The sequence below is a fragment of the Haliotis cracherodii genome, unplaced genomic scaffold, assembly GCF_022045235.1.
Source record: "Haliotis cracherodii isolate W230 unplaced genomic scaffold, xgHalCrac1.p SCAF_15, whole genome shotgun sequence".
NCBI lineage: Eukaryota > Metazoa > Mollusca > Gastropoda > Lepetellida > Haliotidae > Haliotis > Haliotis cracherodii.
In genome coordinates, this window is record NW_027266270.1 from 2475937 (window position 1) to 2496005 (window position 20069).

Here is a 20069-nt window from a genome sequence, read left to right on the forward strand (position 1 = left end):
GGTTAGAGCCAGACCCCAGTATTGGGTTAAGCCAGACCCCAGTATTGGGTTCGATAGTGTGTCACCATGCCCTGATAGTGTGTCACCATGCCCTAATTAGGCGCCATCATGCCCTGATAGCAGTGTTCATCGGTCTGGTATAAGTCACCGGTTTGTCTGCTCTGTGAGAAAGCTTGAAATTGCTGAATGTGCTGATAGGCAACATTCATCCTCTCTTGTAGTGGTCGCACAAAAGTAGTCACGTAGGAAATATGTCTCTCTCCAAGACTGGTAGAGTTGTCTCCCCTGCTTCACTAAAACTCCTCGTGGAAAGGGTAGTACTTGTGTTCCAAGGCACTGGAAAGAAAATAATGAAGATAACAGTACATCTTAACACATTCTCAATGTTGCTTAAAGTGAGTGAGTGAGTATGGTTTTACGCCGCTTTTAGCAATATTCCAGCAATATCAAGGCGGGGGACACCAGAAATGGGCTTCACACATTGTACCCATGTCAGGAATCGAATCCGGGTCTTCGGCTTGACGAGCGAACGCTTTAACCACTAGGCTACCCAACCACCCCTAGATGTTGCTTAAAACGACCATCTTCTCACTTCCTGAACAATAAAAAAATTTCCCAGTTGTGATGAATGTAATCAGTCCTAGTTTTACATGAAGAGTGACACAGGTGTATGTGGTTCTGATTGTATGCTACTGTTATACTACTACTATTGTCCCTATACTACTGTCTCTAGGACAACACCCTGTGATCCTGGGTAGAATAAGTCTTCAGCAACCCATGTTTGCCATTTAGAGGCGACTTTGCTTGTCGTAAGAAGCGACTAACGGGATCAGGAGGTCAGACTCACTGACTTGGTTGATGCATGTCAGTTGTGTGGATGCTCATGATGTCAATCACTGGATTGTCTGGTCCAGATTATTTACAGACCGCCGTCATAAAGCTGGAATATTGCTGAGTGTGGTGTTAAACAATAAACAAACAAACAAGTCTCTATGCCAATGCCTTAATGAACATGTTCCTGACAGTAAGTATGATTTAACAACTTACATGTCTTCTGCATATGTTCGGTAGTTGATATTCAATGCTGAGAGTTTCTGCATTTCCTCTTCCGATAAGTCAAAGTCAAAGATCTGAAAATTAACCAAGACAGTGATTGTTTCCTCCATCAATAATTAAAGTTTCAAGTAAGTTACAAATCTAAACTCACACAACCACACACATTACACACAAACTGTGACAAGAGTCGACTCGTGTGACGTTTCTCCTTTACCTGAATGTTTTGTGCTATCCTAGCTGGGTTAACACTTTTCGGCACAACTCCGATCCCCAGTTGTAGGACAAATCTCAGACACACCTGAAGACAAGAGGAGAGCCAGTCAGTAATACAGGCGGATCAAGTCCTGGACAAGAGGAGAGCCAGTCAGTAATACAGGCGGATCAAGTCCTGGACAAGAGGAGTGCCAGTCAGTCATACAGGCGGATCAAGTCCTGGACAAGAGGAGTGCCAGTCAGTCATACAGGCGGATCAAGTCCTGGACAAGAGGAGTGCCAGTCAGTCATACAGGCGGATCAAGTCCTGGACAAGAGGAGTGCCAGTCAGTCATACAGGCGGATCAAGTCCTGGACCATGACACTAACCAGTGATAAACAGCCAGAACAAGGACAATGTCATGATTGTAGACACCCAGATCAGCTGAATATTTGTGAAAGTATGGAAAAATATCCCCACTACGCAGTTAATTTTGAGTTTCTTGCTTACATATGAATAGTGAGTGAGTGAGTATGGTTTTACGCCGCTTTTAGCAATATTCCAGCAATATCACGGCAGGGGACACCAGAAATGGGCTTCACACATTGTACCCATGGAATTGAACCCAGGTTTTTGGCGCGATGTGCGAACGCTTTAACCACTAGGCTACCTGACCGCCTCCCTACATATGAATAAATTAATGATCCCGATGGCATGACAACACACTGCATAATTACCTAATATATCCTTTTCAACAGTATTTCTCTCCAGATCTTAATTTACAGGTTTCAGACATCACACATAAAATAAAGCATGAAAAATGGCAGTATGTGTCGCTTATTGTGAAATTAGACCGACTCATCACTGTTGTGAGTTTATGCAACAAGTTTCACATTTGGGACAGGACATGGAGGTGAGGTGAGGTGAAATGGCGTTTACTGTCACGTCCAAGATTATTGCACTTGTATAGCGACGTGCATGCACGTGTGTGTCTGTGTGGCTGCTTGTGCCACTGCTATATATAGTGCTAGCCCACTGAGATACCATGCCGCAGTTTAACATGAATACCACACTCAGACACAGTATACTGACTAAGATCCGACCAGTCCTTGTTTTAGCCCCTTAATGCCAAGTGCCAGGCAAGGTAATAACAAGTACCATCTTTTAATGTCTTTTGGTATGACCCGGCCGTGGATCAAACCCCGAACCTTCCACACTCAGATTCTCTACCACTAGACTACGGAGACAGTCATGGCAGCAGATGGGCAGATACAAATTGGAAGTTTCCTAAAAACAGCATTTTAACCAGATTTATTTTCACAAAAATGTCCACACATTGGACAAATAATACCCAATAGACTTGATCCAAGGGAGAAAAAACCCAATAGGGGATGAATACCCACAGCATACCCAAAAGAAAAATAGCTCCAACAACTCAATGGCTCCAACAATGACCATGCCAGCACTGACGGACAGTCTTCGCCCCAATCGTCAGTCCTGTCTGCACTGCTAACAATTGCATCCTTTTCATGATGCGGCCTTAGTGATGAGTTGATTGTAAGTCTATTAAACAATGGGTCACAACAGTCGTAGCCTTTAGATGGCTTCACAAACACCCTGTGAGAATTATGATCAAATATATCGTGACGAGTTAGTGTATGGGTTGCTAGGTGACTGGTTGATTTCATGTCATTTTTAATCACTCTGACAGTATTGGTTATTTCTCACAACATTAATCACTGGATTGTCTGGTCTAGACACAACTTTTCACAGGAATCTGTCACATAACTGGAATAGTACTGTGTGTGGCACCAAACAAACAAACAAACAAACAAAAAAACAAACAAACAAACAAAGACATGGAGTGAAGAACCCAATCAGTCTACATCCTCCTAATCAGGAACCTCGTTACCCAAAAAGGGACATAACTCCACACCCATCCGTTACTAATCTCGAAATTTGTTAATCCAGATGACTTTGAATGAGGCAGTGTGTTTGAAGTTAACCCTTCCACTAAGGACATGATCTACCTACACATGTACAACGCAGCATGAGCTATGCCCTGTCTTCACAAACTCTCCACACACTTACCTGAGCAGGTGACCGGTTCTTCGTTGCTGCAATTTCTTTCACAACAGGTTCATCAAGCAAAGAGACCTTCTTGTCTGACCTAGGTATCACACACAAGCAATGGTGACAGCTACAAAATATGTCCCGGAATCTATTTGGTAATTGGACAGGACTTGCAAAACACTGCGAAAATTCAAATATTCGATAACTATTATTCATCATCTTGTTGAAGAAGTTATAATTACTCCCATAAAAATGTCCTCTTGTTAAAACTCAAAATATTTGCTCAGCAAGGAGAATAAAATACTTTGTACCAATTTCTTTAGACTGAATAGAAGCCAATCTATGTTCTATCCCTATTACAAATCAGGGCATTGAACATAGGTTGCTGGTACATGCTCTTTCCCAGCGCGAGACACCTTGGTTACAGTTTCACCAACATGGCTGCCACCAGTGAGGGAGGGGCCATTACAAGAATTTTGAAATAAGCCTTCTAACCCCAAATGTAGTAACGTTTATACTTTTGTTTATGTCTTTGGGAATGCAATCATAGTGAATATTGAAAAGGCTTACGACTGACCACATTTCCTAGATGAAGTTACCTTTTGTTTGTTTGATCAGATTGGTTCGAGATTGCAAACAAACAGAAAATCAACCAACCTCACGGGCGGATACAGAGGGGGGTTGCGGGGGTGCACACACCCTTTTTATTTCGAAAAAAAATTATTTCTGTATAAATTACCACCAAAGACAATAAATAGATCTTAATTGTGCACCACTCCTTTTCAAACAAGCAGTCATCACTTGTTTGTCAACTTTACAGTCAGTTGGTTGCGAGTTCAACTCCAAGCATGGTTGTAACCACCTATCACAGTGTGGAGCTTTCACTGGTGGTAGCAATGGTATAGAGAGCTCCTTGAATGGGATATCGCTGTGAGGAACTTGGTTGCTAGTACACCTAAGGGACATAACTCTAAAAGCAAAATGTGTTGCCTTAGATGATAGGGCTAGCGGCGCTCCTCAAGAGTGAATGAGAGAGGAGTGTTTAACAGCACTCTAATACACAACAGAATGATTAAAATGCTTGAATGAAAACAGAGGGTCTTTTATATTCCCTTAATGTGGCAGGTGTAGATTCTGTTGTTTTTGTCGTTGTGATTATAATATATTTATTATTGCACTACCATACTGCACTGTCATGACAACACTTGGGATGTTTTAACATCACCAATGAACTAAGGATGTTTTAACACCACCGATGAACTGAGGATGTTTTAACACCACCGATGAAATGAGGATGTTTTAACACCACCGATGAAATGAGGATGTTTTAACACCATCAATGTACTGAGGGTTGTTGTAACATCATCAATGTACTGGGGATGTTTTAAAACCATCGATGTACTGAGGATGTTTTAACACCATCAATGTACTGGGGATGTTTTAACACCACCAATGAACTGAGTCTGTTTTAAAACCATCGGTGTACTGAGGAATGTTTTAACACCATCGATGTACTGAGGATGTTTTAACACCATCGATGTACTGAGGAATGTTTTAACACCATTGATAAACTGAGGATGTTTTAACATCATCGATGTTCTGAGGATGTTTTAACACCATTGATGTTCTGAGGATGTTTTAACACCATCGATGTTCTGAGGAATGTTTTAACACCATTGATACTGAGGATGTTTTAACACTATCTATGTACTGAGGATGTTTTAACACCATCGATGTACTGAGGATGTTTTAACACCATCAATGTACTGAGGATGTTTTAACACCATCAATGTACTGAGGATGTTTTAACACCATCATTGAACTGAGGATGTTTTAACACCATCAATGTACTGAGGATGTTTAACACCATCAATGTACTGGGGATGTTTTAACACCACCAATGAACTGAGGATGTTTTAACACCATCAATGTACTGAGGATGTTTAACACCATCAATGTACTGAGGATGTTTTAACACCATCATTGAACTGAAGATGTTTTAACACCATCGATGTACTGAGAATATTTTAACACCACTGATGTACTCACGGGCTGTTGTTGGGTGTTCCGAGAGGTGCAAACCCCACCACAGGAACTCCCTGTGACTGACAGAATTCTATGAGTTTCCTGTTGGTATTGTGACAATTCACTTCAATCTGAAAAAAACCCATTATTCCCATCAGATGTATAGTGTATCCCTGAGAATGGTTGCATTCCCTTGAATCTGTCTGGATCAAAGAACAGGGATTAAGCTCATCACTGACATCTCTGCCGCTGAAACTGGTAAGATGTACTTTTTACACTCAAGACACAGGTTATTACTGTTCCAAAAACTGAAAAAGGTTGAAGAATGTTTTGGATGATAAATAGAATCTCAACCTCAACCTCTCGCGGCCAGAGCTCACAGTTTTAAACTTTCATGGACATGTGGCAAGATGTCTGATATCAATACACACGAGCCAAACATTATCTTTATCCCTAGTTCTAAGCAAATTTGACAAAGAACACTTTTCTTTCAAGATGACATTGAGTAAATTGAGAAATTTTCATCAAATACTGGCAAACATCATCAGTACCAAACCATGTGTCATTTGAACTCAAAATCCCAGTCTTGCACGTCTTTGATGTTTCTATGAGAAGGAGCTGGGGGATTTGTGGAGTAAGAAGTACTATGTCATATTGTCTAGTTAGGTACTTTAGTGAAAACAAATTGTAGCAATTGTCAGCGGCAGCAAACTATTGAAATACTACTAACAATATCAAGTGCTGGCATTGCTGGATTTGAACCCCTGTCAACAGCAGCAAATGGAGCATTGTTTAATTAGAGTTATCCACCCCTTGATGTTAACACGAACATGGCAGGTCTGATCATTCGAGAAGTTTCAGGATGGAGCAGTGTCTACTAAGCTGGCTGTACCTCCCATATAAGATCACTGTAGGTGATACACCTCATTAACGATTCTGTTCACTGTCTTGAATGGTTTATTTTAAACTTCAGCATGGATTAATTCATACATTCTTGATTCATACATTCTTGATTCAGTCTTGAAATATTGTGACCAAGTACATGTTATTATCATACCAACATTATTTTCCGGATTTTAAACGTAACATCTGTAATACACACTTCAACCTTTTCAACATGCAACTTACCCTTTTACACCATTTACATTTGTTATAGCACGGACGTATATACATTTGGTTATAGCATTGCTAGTTATGATTAACATGTTGTTACTTATATATTTTGTTAATACTTACAAATTTTATGGGCCCTTTACACCCTACACAAATTCATTTCATATTCTGTTTACATCCACGTGCTTGGATATGCACTGACTAAAATCCGGCTGATTAACCAGGACAAACCAAAGAACTTAAATGAAGCACTCATAAAAGAACTAAAGTGACTTATCCTCACAAGTGGTAGCATACAATCAACAAGGGTACGATTTTAGACCTTTTTGACCTGACTTCTCTGATATATTTGCCAAGAAGATGGGATACCTATTTGTAAACATCTAAATTCCTTCATTTCAAATTTAATCTAGATTCAAGAACGGAGACAGGCCTGCTGTTTCAAGACATAAGACGGTGATCAAATTCTTGACATTCTTGAGTGTATGTCGTATGAAGCATACTCAGTTATCCGTAAATTGACATGCTTGACAACTGACAGTGAAGATGGTACACAATTATGTATGGTAGGTGAAGGATTAACAGTAACAATTCACTGTACAGTCTTGTTTGACACTGGTAGAAGGATCTATACCGAAATGTCACTTTACAATATAATAAAGACGTTGTTATCCATAAATTGTGTCTACTTTATAATGTATCAATAAAAATTACATAACAAAGTTCTACCTCAATCCTTATTTTCTTTTTTAAATGTGCCCCGACACACTTACCGGTAATGTTATTGATGCAGCCTAACAATTCAATGCCTATTTTAGCCAAATCTTAAGACCGGTAAGATTTACTGGGGCGAATTCTAAATCTCCACGGGAGGCGGAGGTTGGTCTCACCTGGTTCATACTGGGCTTTATTCTGGCTTCACTCAAAATCCTCTGTAGCTGTTTGCTGTTGAAGTTAGACATCCCGATGTCGTGTGTCAGACCCTCGTCTACACAGTCTTCTAGTGCCTGTCAGACAAACACACATTTCCATTAGTCTGTATGCTGTGTGTAGTTACTGTATGTTGTGTCTGTATGTTGTGTCTGTATGTTGTGTCTGTATGCTATGTGTGTGTAGTATCTGTATATTGTGTCTGTATGCTGTGTGTAGTGTCTTTATGTTGTGTCTATATGCTGTGTGTGTAGTGTCTGTGTGCAGTGTCTGTATGCTGTGTGTGTAGTTACTGTATGCTGTGTCTGTATGTTGTGTGAGTAGTGTCTGTATGTTTTGTGTGTATGTCGTGTGTCTGTGCTGTGTGTGTATGTTGTGTGTGTGTTGCGTAAGTAGTTTGTGTGTTTATGTTGTGTGTGTATGTTGTGTCTGTATGTGTGTATGTGTGTTGTGTGTGTACGTTGTGTGTGTAGTTTGTGTCTGTAGGTTGTGTAGGTTCTGTCGTTACCTTCCACGTCTCCAGGTAATCCACATCAGAATATAGAACCTTCCCCGTGTCCCCGTCCCAGGGGTGGAAGTCTCCGCCCTCCTGAGAACAAACAGAACCAACTGATCATGTTGATTACAATAAACATGCAAAACATGCACCATAGCTCACCTAGATATGTCATCAACAGGTTAAAATATCAACAAAGACACTTCACAAAAGTATACCACACTAATATCCTAATGATCTGACTCAAACAGGCTAAACACACATGGCACATTCAGCATCCTCGTCTTCAGAGCACAAAAATGAAATTAGAGAGAATCTTAGAGCTTGGTCACAGTCAAACTAACTGTAGCTTACCTGGATATATCATCAACAGAATATAGCTTTTCCAATATGGCAGATGGTGAGTGAGTGAGTAAGTGAGTTTGATTTTACGCTGCTTTTAGCAATATTCCAGCAATATCACGACGGGGGACACCAGAAATGGGCTTCCCACATTGTACCCATGTCGGGAATCGAACCCGGGTCTTCGGCGTGACGAGCGAACGCTTTAACCTCTAGGCTATCCGACCGCCCCCAATATGGCTGATGGGGCAGCTTCAGTGAAACTTAGATTTGAACTTCCTAAACAAATTGATATGCCTTCACTGGTGGAAACCACCATCAGTTTCAGCTTTATTGGTTATATAGTTTCTGAGGGGATTAGGTATACAGTGCCAAGAAAGGCCTTTTGAACAATTTTAGGAGCATGGTTAAAACTCCAAGATTAACTTAAGGTCAACTCTCTTGTTGGTTGCTGTCATACAGGGGGAATATGGCTGATCAGTTATTTACAGACTGCTGTTATACAGGTGGAACATGGCTGAGTGCGGTTTTAAACAAGAAACAAAATATATATAAAAAAAGATAAAAATTTAAACTATAACAAATAATGCAGCATGTGTATTTTTGTAGTCACAAGGTCACTTCTTTTCATATTTGCTCTACTGGCCCACCGACAGTAAATCTTGTTCAAACGAAAAAATAATAATCAGAATTTGCTCTGATTGCATACTGCACCAAAAATATATTTTCAAAACAAGGACCCATGGAAGATAACATATATTAAACATGGGAGTCAAAATAAAGTTGTTTTTTTCCCCTGAAATTGATAGTATGCATAGATACACAGTGTTCCCGCTTGATTCGTCAGGTTTGCATCACTTAAAACACCAGCTGTTTTGCAGGCCCCCCTCCCACATTTAACCATGTTTATTTTTTTATGCCAGCCGACCAGTAGTGGAGGAGAAATCTAAAAAAACAACATTTGAATTGGTTTTTTGCTTTTTTTATTCCCACCTACCGACAGGTAATTTCCAGTGAAAAAATCTGTAAAAGAAGTGTGGCCTTAGCAGTTTTCCCTTCAGTATGGTCAGAGTACAGAGGAAACATGGTTGGCCCCACTACTCACCACGCTAACTACACATGCAGCAAATTGTCCGTGAATTTTGAACAAAAATGGGTGAGGAATGACCATCAATAGGGTTTTCAATATGGCCGTCATGGCATTCGGGTTCCAACGTCTTGAATAAATTTGTGTGTCGTTGGATGTGAAGTATCAGCTACATTTTCGGAAGAGAACTTCATGACGTACAACAGAGAGAGTTCACAACAAACAAAAAGGTCATGACGCAAGCATGATAACACGTGAAAAATGGAGTATGTACCAAATTTCTTTCCATTTCAACAAAAATGGCTGAGTAAAAGTAAAAAACCAAGAAAGTAAAAATGTAACAAATACAAAAGTCATTTGAGATGTCTGTTTTCTTCTTCGTGACATTTTGTAAATAAGTTGTTTGTACAAATTTGTTCCAGCAAATATGTAGTGTTGAAGTTTGTGGCACAATCAGCACATTCAGATTTGATATTATCCACTTTTGATTTGTTTAGTGTTAGTGGGTACATAAACCAATTTTCTAAAGAATAGCACCCAATAGTGTCAGGCTTTGACTTCTACCATTAGGACATGATATAATATGAAGGGGTTTCCTAAATCTGCCTCAAAGTGGAATGAGAGAATGTAGAGAGTATGTAGAGAGAAGGTAGAGAGTATGTAGAGAGTATGTAGAGAGAATGTACAGAGAATGTAGAGAGAATGTAGAGTATGTAGAGAGTATGTAGAGAGAATGTAGAGTATGTAGAGAGAATGTAGAGTATGTAGAGAGTATGTAGAGAGTATGTAGAGAGAATGTAGAGAGTATGTAGAGAGTATGTAGAGAGTATGTAGAGAGTATGTAGAGAGAAGGTAGAGAGTATGTAGAGAGTATGTAGAGAGTATGTAGAGAGTATGTAGAGAGAATGTAGAGAGTTTGTACAGAGTATGTAGAGAGTATGTAGAGAGAAGGTAGAGAGTATGTAGTGAGTATGTAGAGAGTATGTAGAGAGAATGTAGAGAGAATGTAGAGAGTATGTAGAGAGTATGTAGAGAGAATGTAGAGAGAATGTAGAGAGTATGTACAGAGTATGTACAGAGTATGTAGAGAGTATGTAGAGAGAATGTAGAGTATGTAGAGAGAATGTAGAGTATGTAGAGAGTATGTAGAGAGTATGTAGAGAGTATGTAGAGAGAATGTAGAGAGTATGTAGAGAGTATGTAGAGAGTATGTAGAGAGTATGTAGAGAGTATGTAGAGAGAATGTAGAGAGTTTGTACAGAGTATGTAGAGAGTATGTAGAGAGAAGGTAGAGAGTATGTAGAGAGTATGTAGAGAGTATGTAGAGAGAATGTAGAGAGAATGTAGAGAGTATGTACAGAGTATGTACAGAGTATGTACAGAGTATGTAGAGAGTATGTAGAGAGAATGTAGAGAGTATGTAGAGAGTATGTAGAGAGAATGTAGAGAGAATGTAGAGAGTATGTGGGTGAGATGTGGGTGCCAGGAATACCAGTTAAGCAGGCAGGAAACTGGGGCTGACCCGTATATCACTGACCACCTTGCCACATGGCCTGATAACGTCCCCCTCCCCCCTCCCAGCCTCCTGACCCACTCACCTACATTTCTTATCAGCTGGCCTCATTAAGTTCCACAGTAGTCCACTGTACACAAGGCTAAGCTTCACATCCCATATACTGCTCTGTACATAGTCAGAATAACTGATAATCTTTGTGTACAACCCATTATCAATGATTTATATATACATTGTCCATCTATGTTCTAACTTGTCCATCTGTGTTATACATTGTGCATCTGTGTTATACATTGAGCATTTGTGTTATACATTGTCCATCTGTGTTATACATTGTCCATCTGTGTTATATATTTTCCATCTGTTATACATTGCCCATCTGTTATGCATTGTCCATATTTCTATATATCATCTGAATAACAGACTTTGTCTTTGTGTTCTACAGATTATTCATGTGTTCCATTTTATAAAATTGTTTACTCAAAGTTTGCTGAGGATCAAATTTTGATGATATAAAAATATAACATCCAACAAAAAAAGATCAGAATATCCCAGTACACAATGATTGGGTAACTCCCACAAGACCTCAGTGTTATGATAAACAGACAGAGGCATGCTGTCATGGGCACAATGGTTTGGTTTGGTTTGTTGTTTGACGCCGCACTCAGCAATAGTACAGCTATATGACGGCGGTCTGTAAATAATCGAGTTTGGACCAGACAATCCAGTGATTAATATCACGGTATTGAGGGCATGCACTCTCAATACACTAACCCGACACGGGCAGGCACATTTGGATTGGGTTGAAGATCATGTCTGGACTTCACAGATCGTCGTATCCAAGGGAGGTGTAGATAAGGAGACTTCAGGATTCCAACGTAGCTGAACATGACCGCTATGGAGACGGCTCAGTCATGATTCTGGGCGTGATCAGTAGAGCTGGAAGAACCAATCCCCATGTCTTCCTGCGGGGCATGATGACAGGTGTGCTACAGGGATGACATTCTGGATGTGTACGTGAGACTGTATGCTGGTGCAATCGTTCTGGGCTTCATCCTCATGGACGGTAACATAACTCACGACCGCATCGCGCCAATGTCGTTGACGCTTACTTAAAGCAGGAGACCACTGTCTGCAGGGACGGCCAGTCTGGTCACCAAACCTCCACTTATGGTAAATGTCAAAGCATCCAACAAATGAGGAACAATCTGCAGATCACCCTCTCATGGTGCCCCATCCTTCCGGCAACTCTACAGAAACTCAGCAATGCTCTTACTGAAGAGTGGACATCCTTCCCTTGGCGACCATGCAGACACTTATTGTGAGCATGAAACGATGGTTCCAAGCGGTGATCGCATCACGTTGATCCCCTTACGCAACTGAGAGTTGTTTTGGGGGACAATGAATTTGTTTTTATGATATTTTTCAGGTTTGGTCAGATGCTCTTTTTTTTGTCATTTTGAGGGGCGTCTGCCTGATTGGTTCACATGTTGTTTGTTGGCATTGTGTGACACATGACAACAACGTTTTGTTTATTAAACATGTCTGTACCCAAATATGTCTTTGGCTATTTCAGCAGATGCACACAAGTTGATGTACTACTTTTAAAGTGGTGACCCTTTGCAAACTTTGAGTAGTATAGTTCAAAACCATGTGTCATACAGTCACTGTTTTTGTATCAAAATTCTTTGAAGTTATATCATTGGATGATTTTTAACCATTTCACAGGTAGATTGGAAGAAAACATGTGTACAGCTGATTGCTGTTTCCCGCTTAGTTTACGAGAAAATAGACACGTAACCTTAATCTCTGCATGTAAAACAGGAAATACACTTTAAACGGCAAATCAACATGTCTGGTGATGATTAATCTCAAATTTAAATTTGTCCTGACTGAATTTGTTATCACTCATTCGTTTACCTAAATTCGCAGAAGGGATACGAAGTAATTGAAAAAAATTCCACAAAATACTGAATCCCCTAGCGGCAGGTGCGCGTTATACTCAAGAAAATACTTCATCAAGTACAGGACCAGGTATTTCAACCCGAGATCTGCCATGGCCACTAACCCTATAGGCTACAGGCCAGTGCATCAAGTACAGGACCAGGTATTTCAACCCGAGATCTGCCATGGCCATTTACCCTATAGGCTACAGGCCAGTGCATCAAGTACATGACCAGGTATTTCAACCCAAGATCTGCCATGGCCACTAACCCTATAGGCTACAGGCCAGTGCATCAAGTACAGGACCAGGTATTTCAACCCAAAATCTGCCATGGCCACTAACCCTATAGGCTACAGGCCAGTGCATCAAGTACAGGACCAGGTATTTCAACCCGAGATCTGCCATGGCCATTTACCCTATAGGCTACAGGCCAGTGCATCAAGTACAGGACCAGGTATTTCAACCCGAGATCTGCCATGGCCACTTACCCTATAGGCTACAGGCCAGTGCATCAAGTACAGGTCCAGGTATTTTAATCCAAGATCCTCCAGAGACTTGCGTAGACTTGGTCTCACCAGGTCAGCCCGATGACATGTATTCCATAACTGACAAAATGAAAAAAGCTGTCAAAAATGTTCCACAGAAGCAATGATTGATTGTTATTAAAAGCCACACAGCAATATTCCATCTGTGAGATGCAGACTTTTGTCTTACTCTTCATGAAAGTTAATTGGATAGAACCCAATTCTAACTTCTGCAAATTAGATTGAAATATTCCAATTTTGTTTCACAATAAATTCTGAAGGATTTATGAAAGTTAATAACTTAATGAGTTCAGCATCCATCCCTCTCTCATTCATTCACTCATTCCCCCACCTGCCCACTCACTCAATCTCCACTCATCCAAACCCAGCGGGGATTTATGTAGGATTCTAAACTTTGTGTCCATGGAAGGCAAATTTTGAAAAATACTTATTTTGTCCAAAATTCTGACGTATATATTAAAAGTGCATTCAGTGCAATGATGTAAAACCTAAGCACAAAAGGCTCTTACTCTTTATTGGGCATGTTATCAGTGATACACACGTTACCTCTGCAAGTCTATCATTTGTCTGACTGTATTAACATTAATTGGGACATTAGTGGTTCCTTACTGACCTTTGCTGCAAACTTTGGGCCGAATATTGGCTTCTGAGCAGGTCTAGCCTAACCCCTGCCTTGGTAAAGACTTGGGACTGAATATCGACCTCTGAGCAGGTCTAGACAAATCCCTGCCTTGGTAAAGACTTGGGACTGAATATCGACCTCTGAGCAGGTCTAGACAAATCCCTGCCTTGGTAAAGACTTGGGACTGAATATCGACCTCTGAGCAGGTCTAGACAAACCATTGCCTTGGTGAAGACTTGGGACTGAATATTGACCTCTGGGCAGGTCTAGACAAACCCCTGCCTTGGTAAAGACTTGGGAATGAACTTCTACCTCTGGGCAGTTCTAGAGAAACCCCTGCCTTGGTAAAGACTTGGGACTGAATATCGACCTCTGGGCAGGTCTAGACAAACCCCTGCCTTGGTAAAGACTTTGGACTGAATATCGACCTCTGAGCAGGTCTAGACAAACCATTGCCTTGGTGAAGACTTGGGACTGAATATTGACCTCTGGGCAGGTCTAGACAAACCCCTGCCTTGGTAAAGACTTTGGAATAAACATCTACCTCTGGGCAGTTCTAGAGAAACCCCTGCCTTGGTAAAGACTTGGGACTGAATATCGACCTCTGGGCAGGTCTAGACAAACCCCTGCCTTGGTAAAGACTTTGGACTGAACATCGACCTCTGGGCAGGTCTAGACAAACCCCTGCCCTGCTGCAGACTTGGGAATGAATATCGACCTCTGGGCAGGTCTAGACAAACCCCTGCCCTGGTGCAGACTTGGGAATGAACATCGACCTCTGAGCAGGTCTAGACAAACCCCTGTGAGATGTATACAAAACGTCATCCCACTGACACAATGCAAGTACCTTGCTGGTGATGAAGAGGTCTTCACGTCGGACGATGCCCTCCACTATCAGCTGCTTGATGGCGTGTCCGACTGCACGCTCGTTCCTGTAGATGGCAGCACAGTCAATGTGGCGGTACCCTGCACGGACAGCGGACTTCACTGCGGCAATCACATCTTCCTCAGACTGCAGGGAAAAACAGCGCCTCATTAAATCACTCAGATGCCCATTTCCCCACAACCCCCCAGCAAGTGTCAATCAAAGACTCATTTCTTCAGACAGGCATACCACTGAACCACACGTCACAGCAGTTCCCTCCTTAGCGCTAACTGGACACAAACACACTACAAATGAATAATATAATTTTTATTATTATTAATATAACCCTGGACATTCATATCAATAACTGTCTTTTCTACATGAAAATATAAGACATAAGTCCATGAATACATTCATAAAGTCACAGACATTTCATGAAACTCATAACTTCATATTATTAATTCGCATCTTGTGAAAATTGACAAAGAATAACAGACTAATGATGCTTCTTGATGTACAATTGATGGCAACTGTTACATTGCTAGATAGCTCCTCTCTACTGCTGGCTATGCTTGCCCGCTGGTTACACAGTTGTCTCTGTGGGATTTGAACTGCAGAACTGCAAACTTAATGTGCGGAAATACAATATCAATAATGATCAATTTTGATGAATAAATTGATCATTCAATCAATTGTCCCACTACTACCCCTGACATTGCAAAAGATAATCATATTAAAACTAATGTTTAAAAAGTAGCTGAGCGAGTATTGTTTTATGTCGCTTTTTGCAATATTCCAACAATATCACGGCAATTGTACTTATGTAGGGAATCGAACCCATGACGAGCAAATGCTTTAACCACTAATCTATCCCACCGCCCCAAACTGTAGATAACACAGATTACATCTGTACCTGTAGTCTGAAGCATGAATGAAGTTTAATTGTTGCTTAACGATGCAGTCAGCAATATTCCAGCTACTTGACAGTTGTGATACATTCAGAACCATGGACATAAACCAGTGATTGGCCAGTAACCACTTCTATCATAACAAATTGGCACAAACTTTCAACAACTGATTGTCCCATATCACATCTGTGTTCGACATCTCCACTAATCCAACACACCCCAGACTACAGGACATGCAGGAGGACAACTTGCTTTCTCCCTGGATCTAGACACGCAGTGTCCCCGCTGACTTTTGAAACTGTCAACTCTAAAAATTACCAGTCCCTCCCTAATTTTTGTCAGTCCCAAATTGCAACAGATAAAAAACATGAAAATTACCTAGTTCAAATTCTTTCAACATCATGTTCAAAGCAATCTCTGAAGTAACTTAGATCTACACGTCATTCACACAAAGTTCAGTCATAAGTTTCTCTTTTGAATATTTTGAGACTAAGTTGCAACAAGTATATATTTAACCTTGAAGCAAAGCGAAATGTCATTTCTTTGCACTAAAATTAGACATGGGGAAACCCTGATTGTAAAAGACAAGCCGACTTCATTCGAAATATATACTTATTATAGTCTATTTGTTTGCTAACGCAACTGAGCGTGACGAGGGACTGGGCTACCGTCTGTAAGCACAGCATAAATAATCTTTATTATCCAGACAATATCTGACCACATTTCTGAACACTGACCCGTGGTCTATGAAGATTTTCATATAAAAAAGGGAGCATGTTTATTAATTTCTTCAATCGAAACAAACAGACAAAAAGAACAGTGTAAGCTCATCGGATGTCGTTATGTGGAAGTACCCCTGATGGTTATCTAAAGTTTAATAAAAAATTTAAATAGTATCCCTACAACTCCTGCCACCATCCCCAGATAAAACAAGCCATCATCGCCACCCTCACCTGATGTGCCAAATCCATTTGCCACCCGGATGCCCTCAGCAGTGAACTGGACCATCTCAAGGAAACCTTCACTTCCGTCAACAGCTGTCCTGCCCAACTAGTCTCCAACACCATATGCAAGACCCTCATGAAGGCCGACCCCAGGCCCAAACCAGCTCCATCGCCCATCAGAATCAACATACCCTACCAAGGCCCTGTCACTCATCAGATTTCCCGCCTCCTCAAGAACAAAGCCAACATAAATGTCACCTTCTCTAGCTGTAAGTCCATCAAGGCCCATCTACAAGCCAATGGTAGAGGCACAAGCAGCGCACGTCCCAACCCCCGAGGATGTATATACCAGATACCCTGCAACTGTTGCCACCAGTACATTGGAGAAACCCTTAGACCCCCCAACACAAGACTCAAAGAACATCGGACCTCTGTTAACAAACTCGACCTGAAATCCGCTATTTCAGCACACATCCTGAAGAACCAAAACCATAACATCATGTGGGAAGCCACCAAAGTCCTGTCTACCAACAACAACAGCTGGCGACAAAGGAAACTACAAGAAGCCATTGACATCAGGAGACACCAGCCAGCCATGAACCGTGCCAGGGAACCTATCTGCCTAGTGCTTGGACTTATTACTTTGATCTTTGTCGGGGCTAATTGCCTAGTTGGCTTCAAATTGCCCCTTGCTATGTCCATTCTTACACTTATCACTGCTAATTACAACCCCACCCCGACCCCCAGCCCCCCCACACACACAGCCCCCCCACCTCATGTGCCCAGTATCCATTACCAATTACTTAGCTATGATAACTTAAGTGTTGGCTTCCATTGTCTATTGCTTATCACCTATCAGCGCCAATCATCTGTTGGCTTCCTTTGTTAGCTTGTACCCTTTGTTATTTTCCACCTTTTGTTATCATTAATTTTGTTGTCCTTACATGTATACATGTATATGCTCTGTGCCTCACGGCATTCATTCACCTGATGAAGGAGTAAGCATATACTCCGAAACAGGGTGTTCCTCATAATAAAGAAGTTGACATCAATATATTCTCTTCCTTATTTGTACATCACTTCTAAATGCCTTTCAAAAACCCAGTATCCCTGCACTGAACCATTTTCGGATTTTGGATTGCGTGCATAATACGATTATTTCTCCCTTGTTGTCATCCATGCATCCTGGTATAACCCTACAGTGTATTTGTCGTCATTCGCTTGGTCCTCAGTTAATGAATTTATTATATGTATAACTAGTCGCAGCACATTCAGATTACCTGACAAAGGTATGAAATTTCTTGTCATTTTACACATTGACTATAACAATTACACACGAGAAAATACGCAATGCTCAGGTGAAATAGTTCGTCTGTGTTACAAATCAAACAGTGTAAACGAAAATCGTCAAGCTCAAGCAATTGACGAATCAATAACTATTCCAACCCCAAATGGGCCCCCGTTATCATGTCAGCTGTTGAGTATCTGTTACTGGTTGTTAGATAACTTCAATAAGGGCCCATGCACGCATATTACACACGCAGCACAGGATGCGATATAGTATATATCATTGCCGTTCACAAACACTCGATCCGTTCATCAGCAGCATTTCGTTGAAACACAATATTGACTTTTGACAACAAGCCGGTGTAACCCATACGGGCCTCGGAATCGGGCCAGTTCCGCCAGCGAACAGCTATTTCTTGCTGTTCGTTACATTACCTCTTTTGGAGCTAACGTCCCAAGTCCGACTGCAGCCATAACCCTGCCGCTTCTCATGTGCAGTGCATATTTATCCATCGCTGACATAATTGCTGTTTGGAAGGGCGAACAAAGCCAACGATGTGGACACGACGCGCTCTTGACAGTGACCCCCAAACATACGTGACCCGACCTGACCTTCGAGTGAGAGATTAGGGTCATGGTCACACATATCACCTGTCGATTACGTATCGCCCACAACGCTGAAGGTAAACGTTTGTGGAAAAGACGCAATGTTTGCAAGTTGATGAAACAAGTAAACGGAATCAGCTACTTATTGTCTATGCATCGTTCTTCACAGGAAGCACAACTGTGTCAGCAAGAAAAGAATAATAATGGCGTCGCAACCTGTGTATAATTTTAGAATTGATCAATATTTAACGTGTGTGGTAAAATTGATTACATTTATCTCGATATTGCCCGGTACAGAAATTAGACATATTAAGTATTTTCGCAACATGTATTTCTCATCAGTGAATCAAAAGTAATTTATCATCCAAAACTGGCTCCCACAGGAGATATCGCTTGGGTAAGATCAAGCGATATCTATAGTGTAGATATCGCTGCAATGAAATTACATCACAATGCTTTGCAGACCATTGTGATGTCATTGGTTACCATGACGTCACAATCAAATGACATCACTAATGGCTCTGCTACTGAAGCTGTTAGCAGTACTTTTTACACTTAAGACACTGCTTATTACTTTCTACAAACTGAAAAAGTTTGAAGAATGATGTTGGATGATAAATAAAACCTCACCCTCGTGTCTTTTGATATCAAATATATCAACACTCGTTGATAAAAGTGGAAAAAAATCCTCGGCAAGCCTCGGAGTTTTCCCACTTTTATGAACTCGTGTTGATATATTTGATATCAAAAGACACTCGGGTGAGATTCTCTATTTATCATCCAAAACTGGCTCCCACAGGAGATATCGCTTGGATTAGATCAAGCGATATCTACACTGTAGATATCGCTGCAATGAAATTACATCACAATGCTTTACGGACCATTGTGACGTCACTGTTACCATGACGTCACAATCAAATGACATCACTAATGGCTCTGCTTCTGAAGCTGTTTGCAGTACTTTTTACACTGAAGACACTGCCAATTACTGTCTACAAATTGAAAAAGGTGAAAGAATGATGTTGGATGATAAATAAAATCTCACCCTGGTGTCTTTTGATATCAAATATATCAACACTCGTTGATAAAAGTGGCAAATATCCTCGGCAAGCCTCGGAATTTTTCCACTTTTATCAACTCGTGTTGATGTATTTGATATCAAAAGACACTCGGGTGAGATTCTCTATGTATAAACTTTCAATATATGTTCCAAACCAAATCTCAGTACGTTTTACGTTGGTATTTTAACAATGTGTGGGTACTACTCGCAGCGTTGGAAATTGGCACTAGTCCTGTAGTCCTTGCCAAACTGCCCATTAGTTAAGGTATCATAAGGACTAGTAGAAATTTGCCCTTTTTAAGGGTATTGCTATATGTTATCATTCTAAGGACTAGTAGACGAAAAATGTTAGTTTCTACAGCTGTACTCGTATACTTATTTAACTTTATTGAAAAGAACTGACGTAAATATTCTAATATTTTGAGACTGGCGTACGATGTACAGATAATATCTGAGATA

At 40.8% G+C, this 20069-nt stretch overlaps 1 protein-coding gene across 1 annotated transcript; it reads right to left on the reverse strand.

The window, feature by feature from the left end:
* Positions 1 to 58: 58 nt before the first annotated feature.
* LOC139461711 (1,5-anhydro-D-fructose reductase-like) lies at positions 59 to 18546 on the reverse strand. The gene is made up of 10 exons (XM_071243169.1): positions 18380 to 18546; positions 14788 to 14952; positions 13262 to 13378; positions 7899 to 7979; positions 7351 to 7467; positions 5372 to 5478; positions 3341 to 3419; positions 1271 to 1354; positions 1048 to 1130; positions 59 to 336 (listed from the first exon to the last, which is right to left on the reverse strand). The coding sequence occupies exons 1-10, from the start codon at positions 18464 to 18466 to the stop codon at positions 294 to 296; spliced, it is 963 nt and encodes a 320-aa protein (XP_071099270.1). The 5' UTR covers positions 18467 to 18546; the 3' UTR covers positions 59 to 293.
* Between the last annotated feature and the right edge of the window lie 1523 nt (positions 18547 to 20069).

Coding starts and splice junctions, on each gene's coding strand:
- LOC139461711 (XM_071243169.1), bottom strand. CDS start 18,466: ATGTCAGCGATGGATAAATATGCACTGCACATGAGAAGCGGCAGGGTT. Junction 7,468..7,898: donor ATTACCTGGAGACGTGGAAG/GTAACGACAGAA, acceptor TTTGTCTGACAG/GCACTAGAAGACTGTGTAGA. Junction 1,355..3,340: donor AGAACCGGTCACCTGCTCAG/GTAAGTGTGTGG, acceptor TCTTGTCTTCAG/GTGTGTCTGAGATTTGTCCT.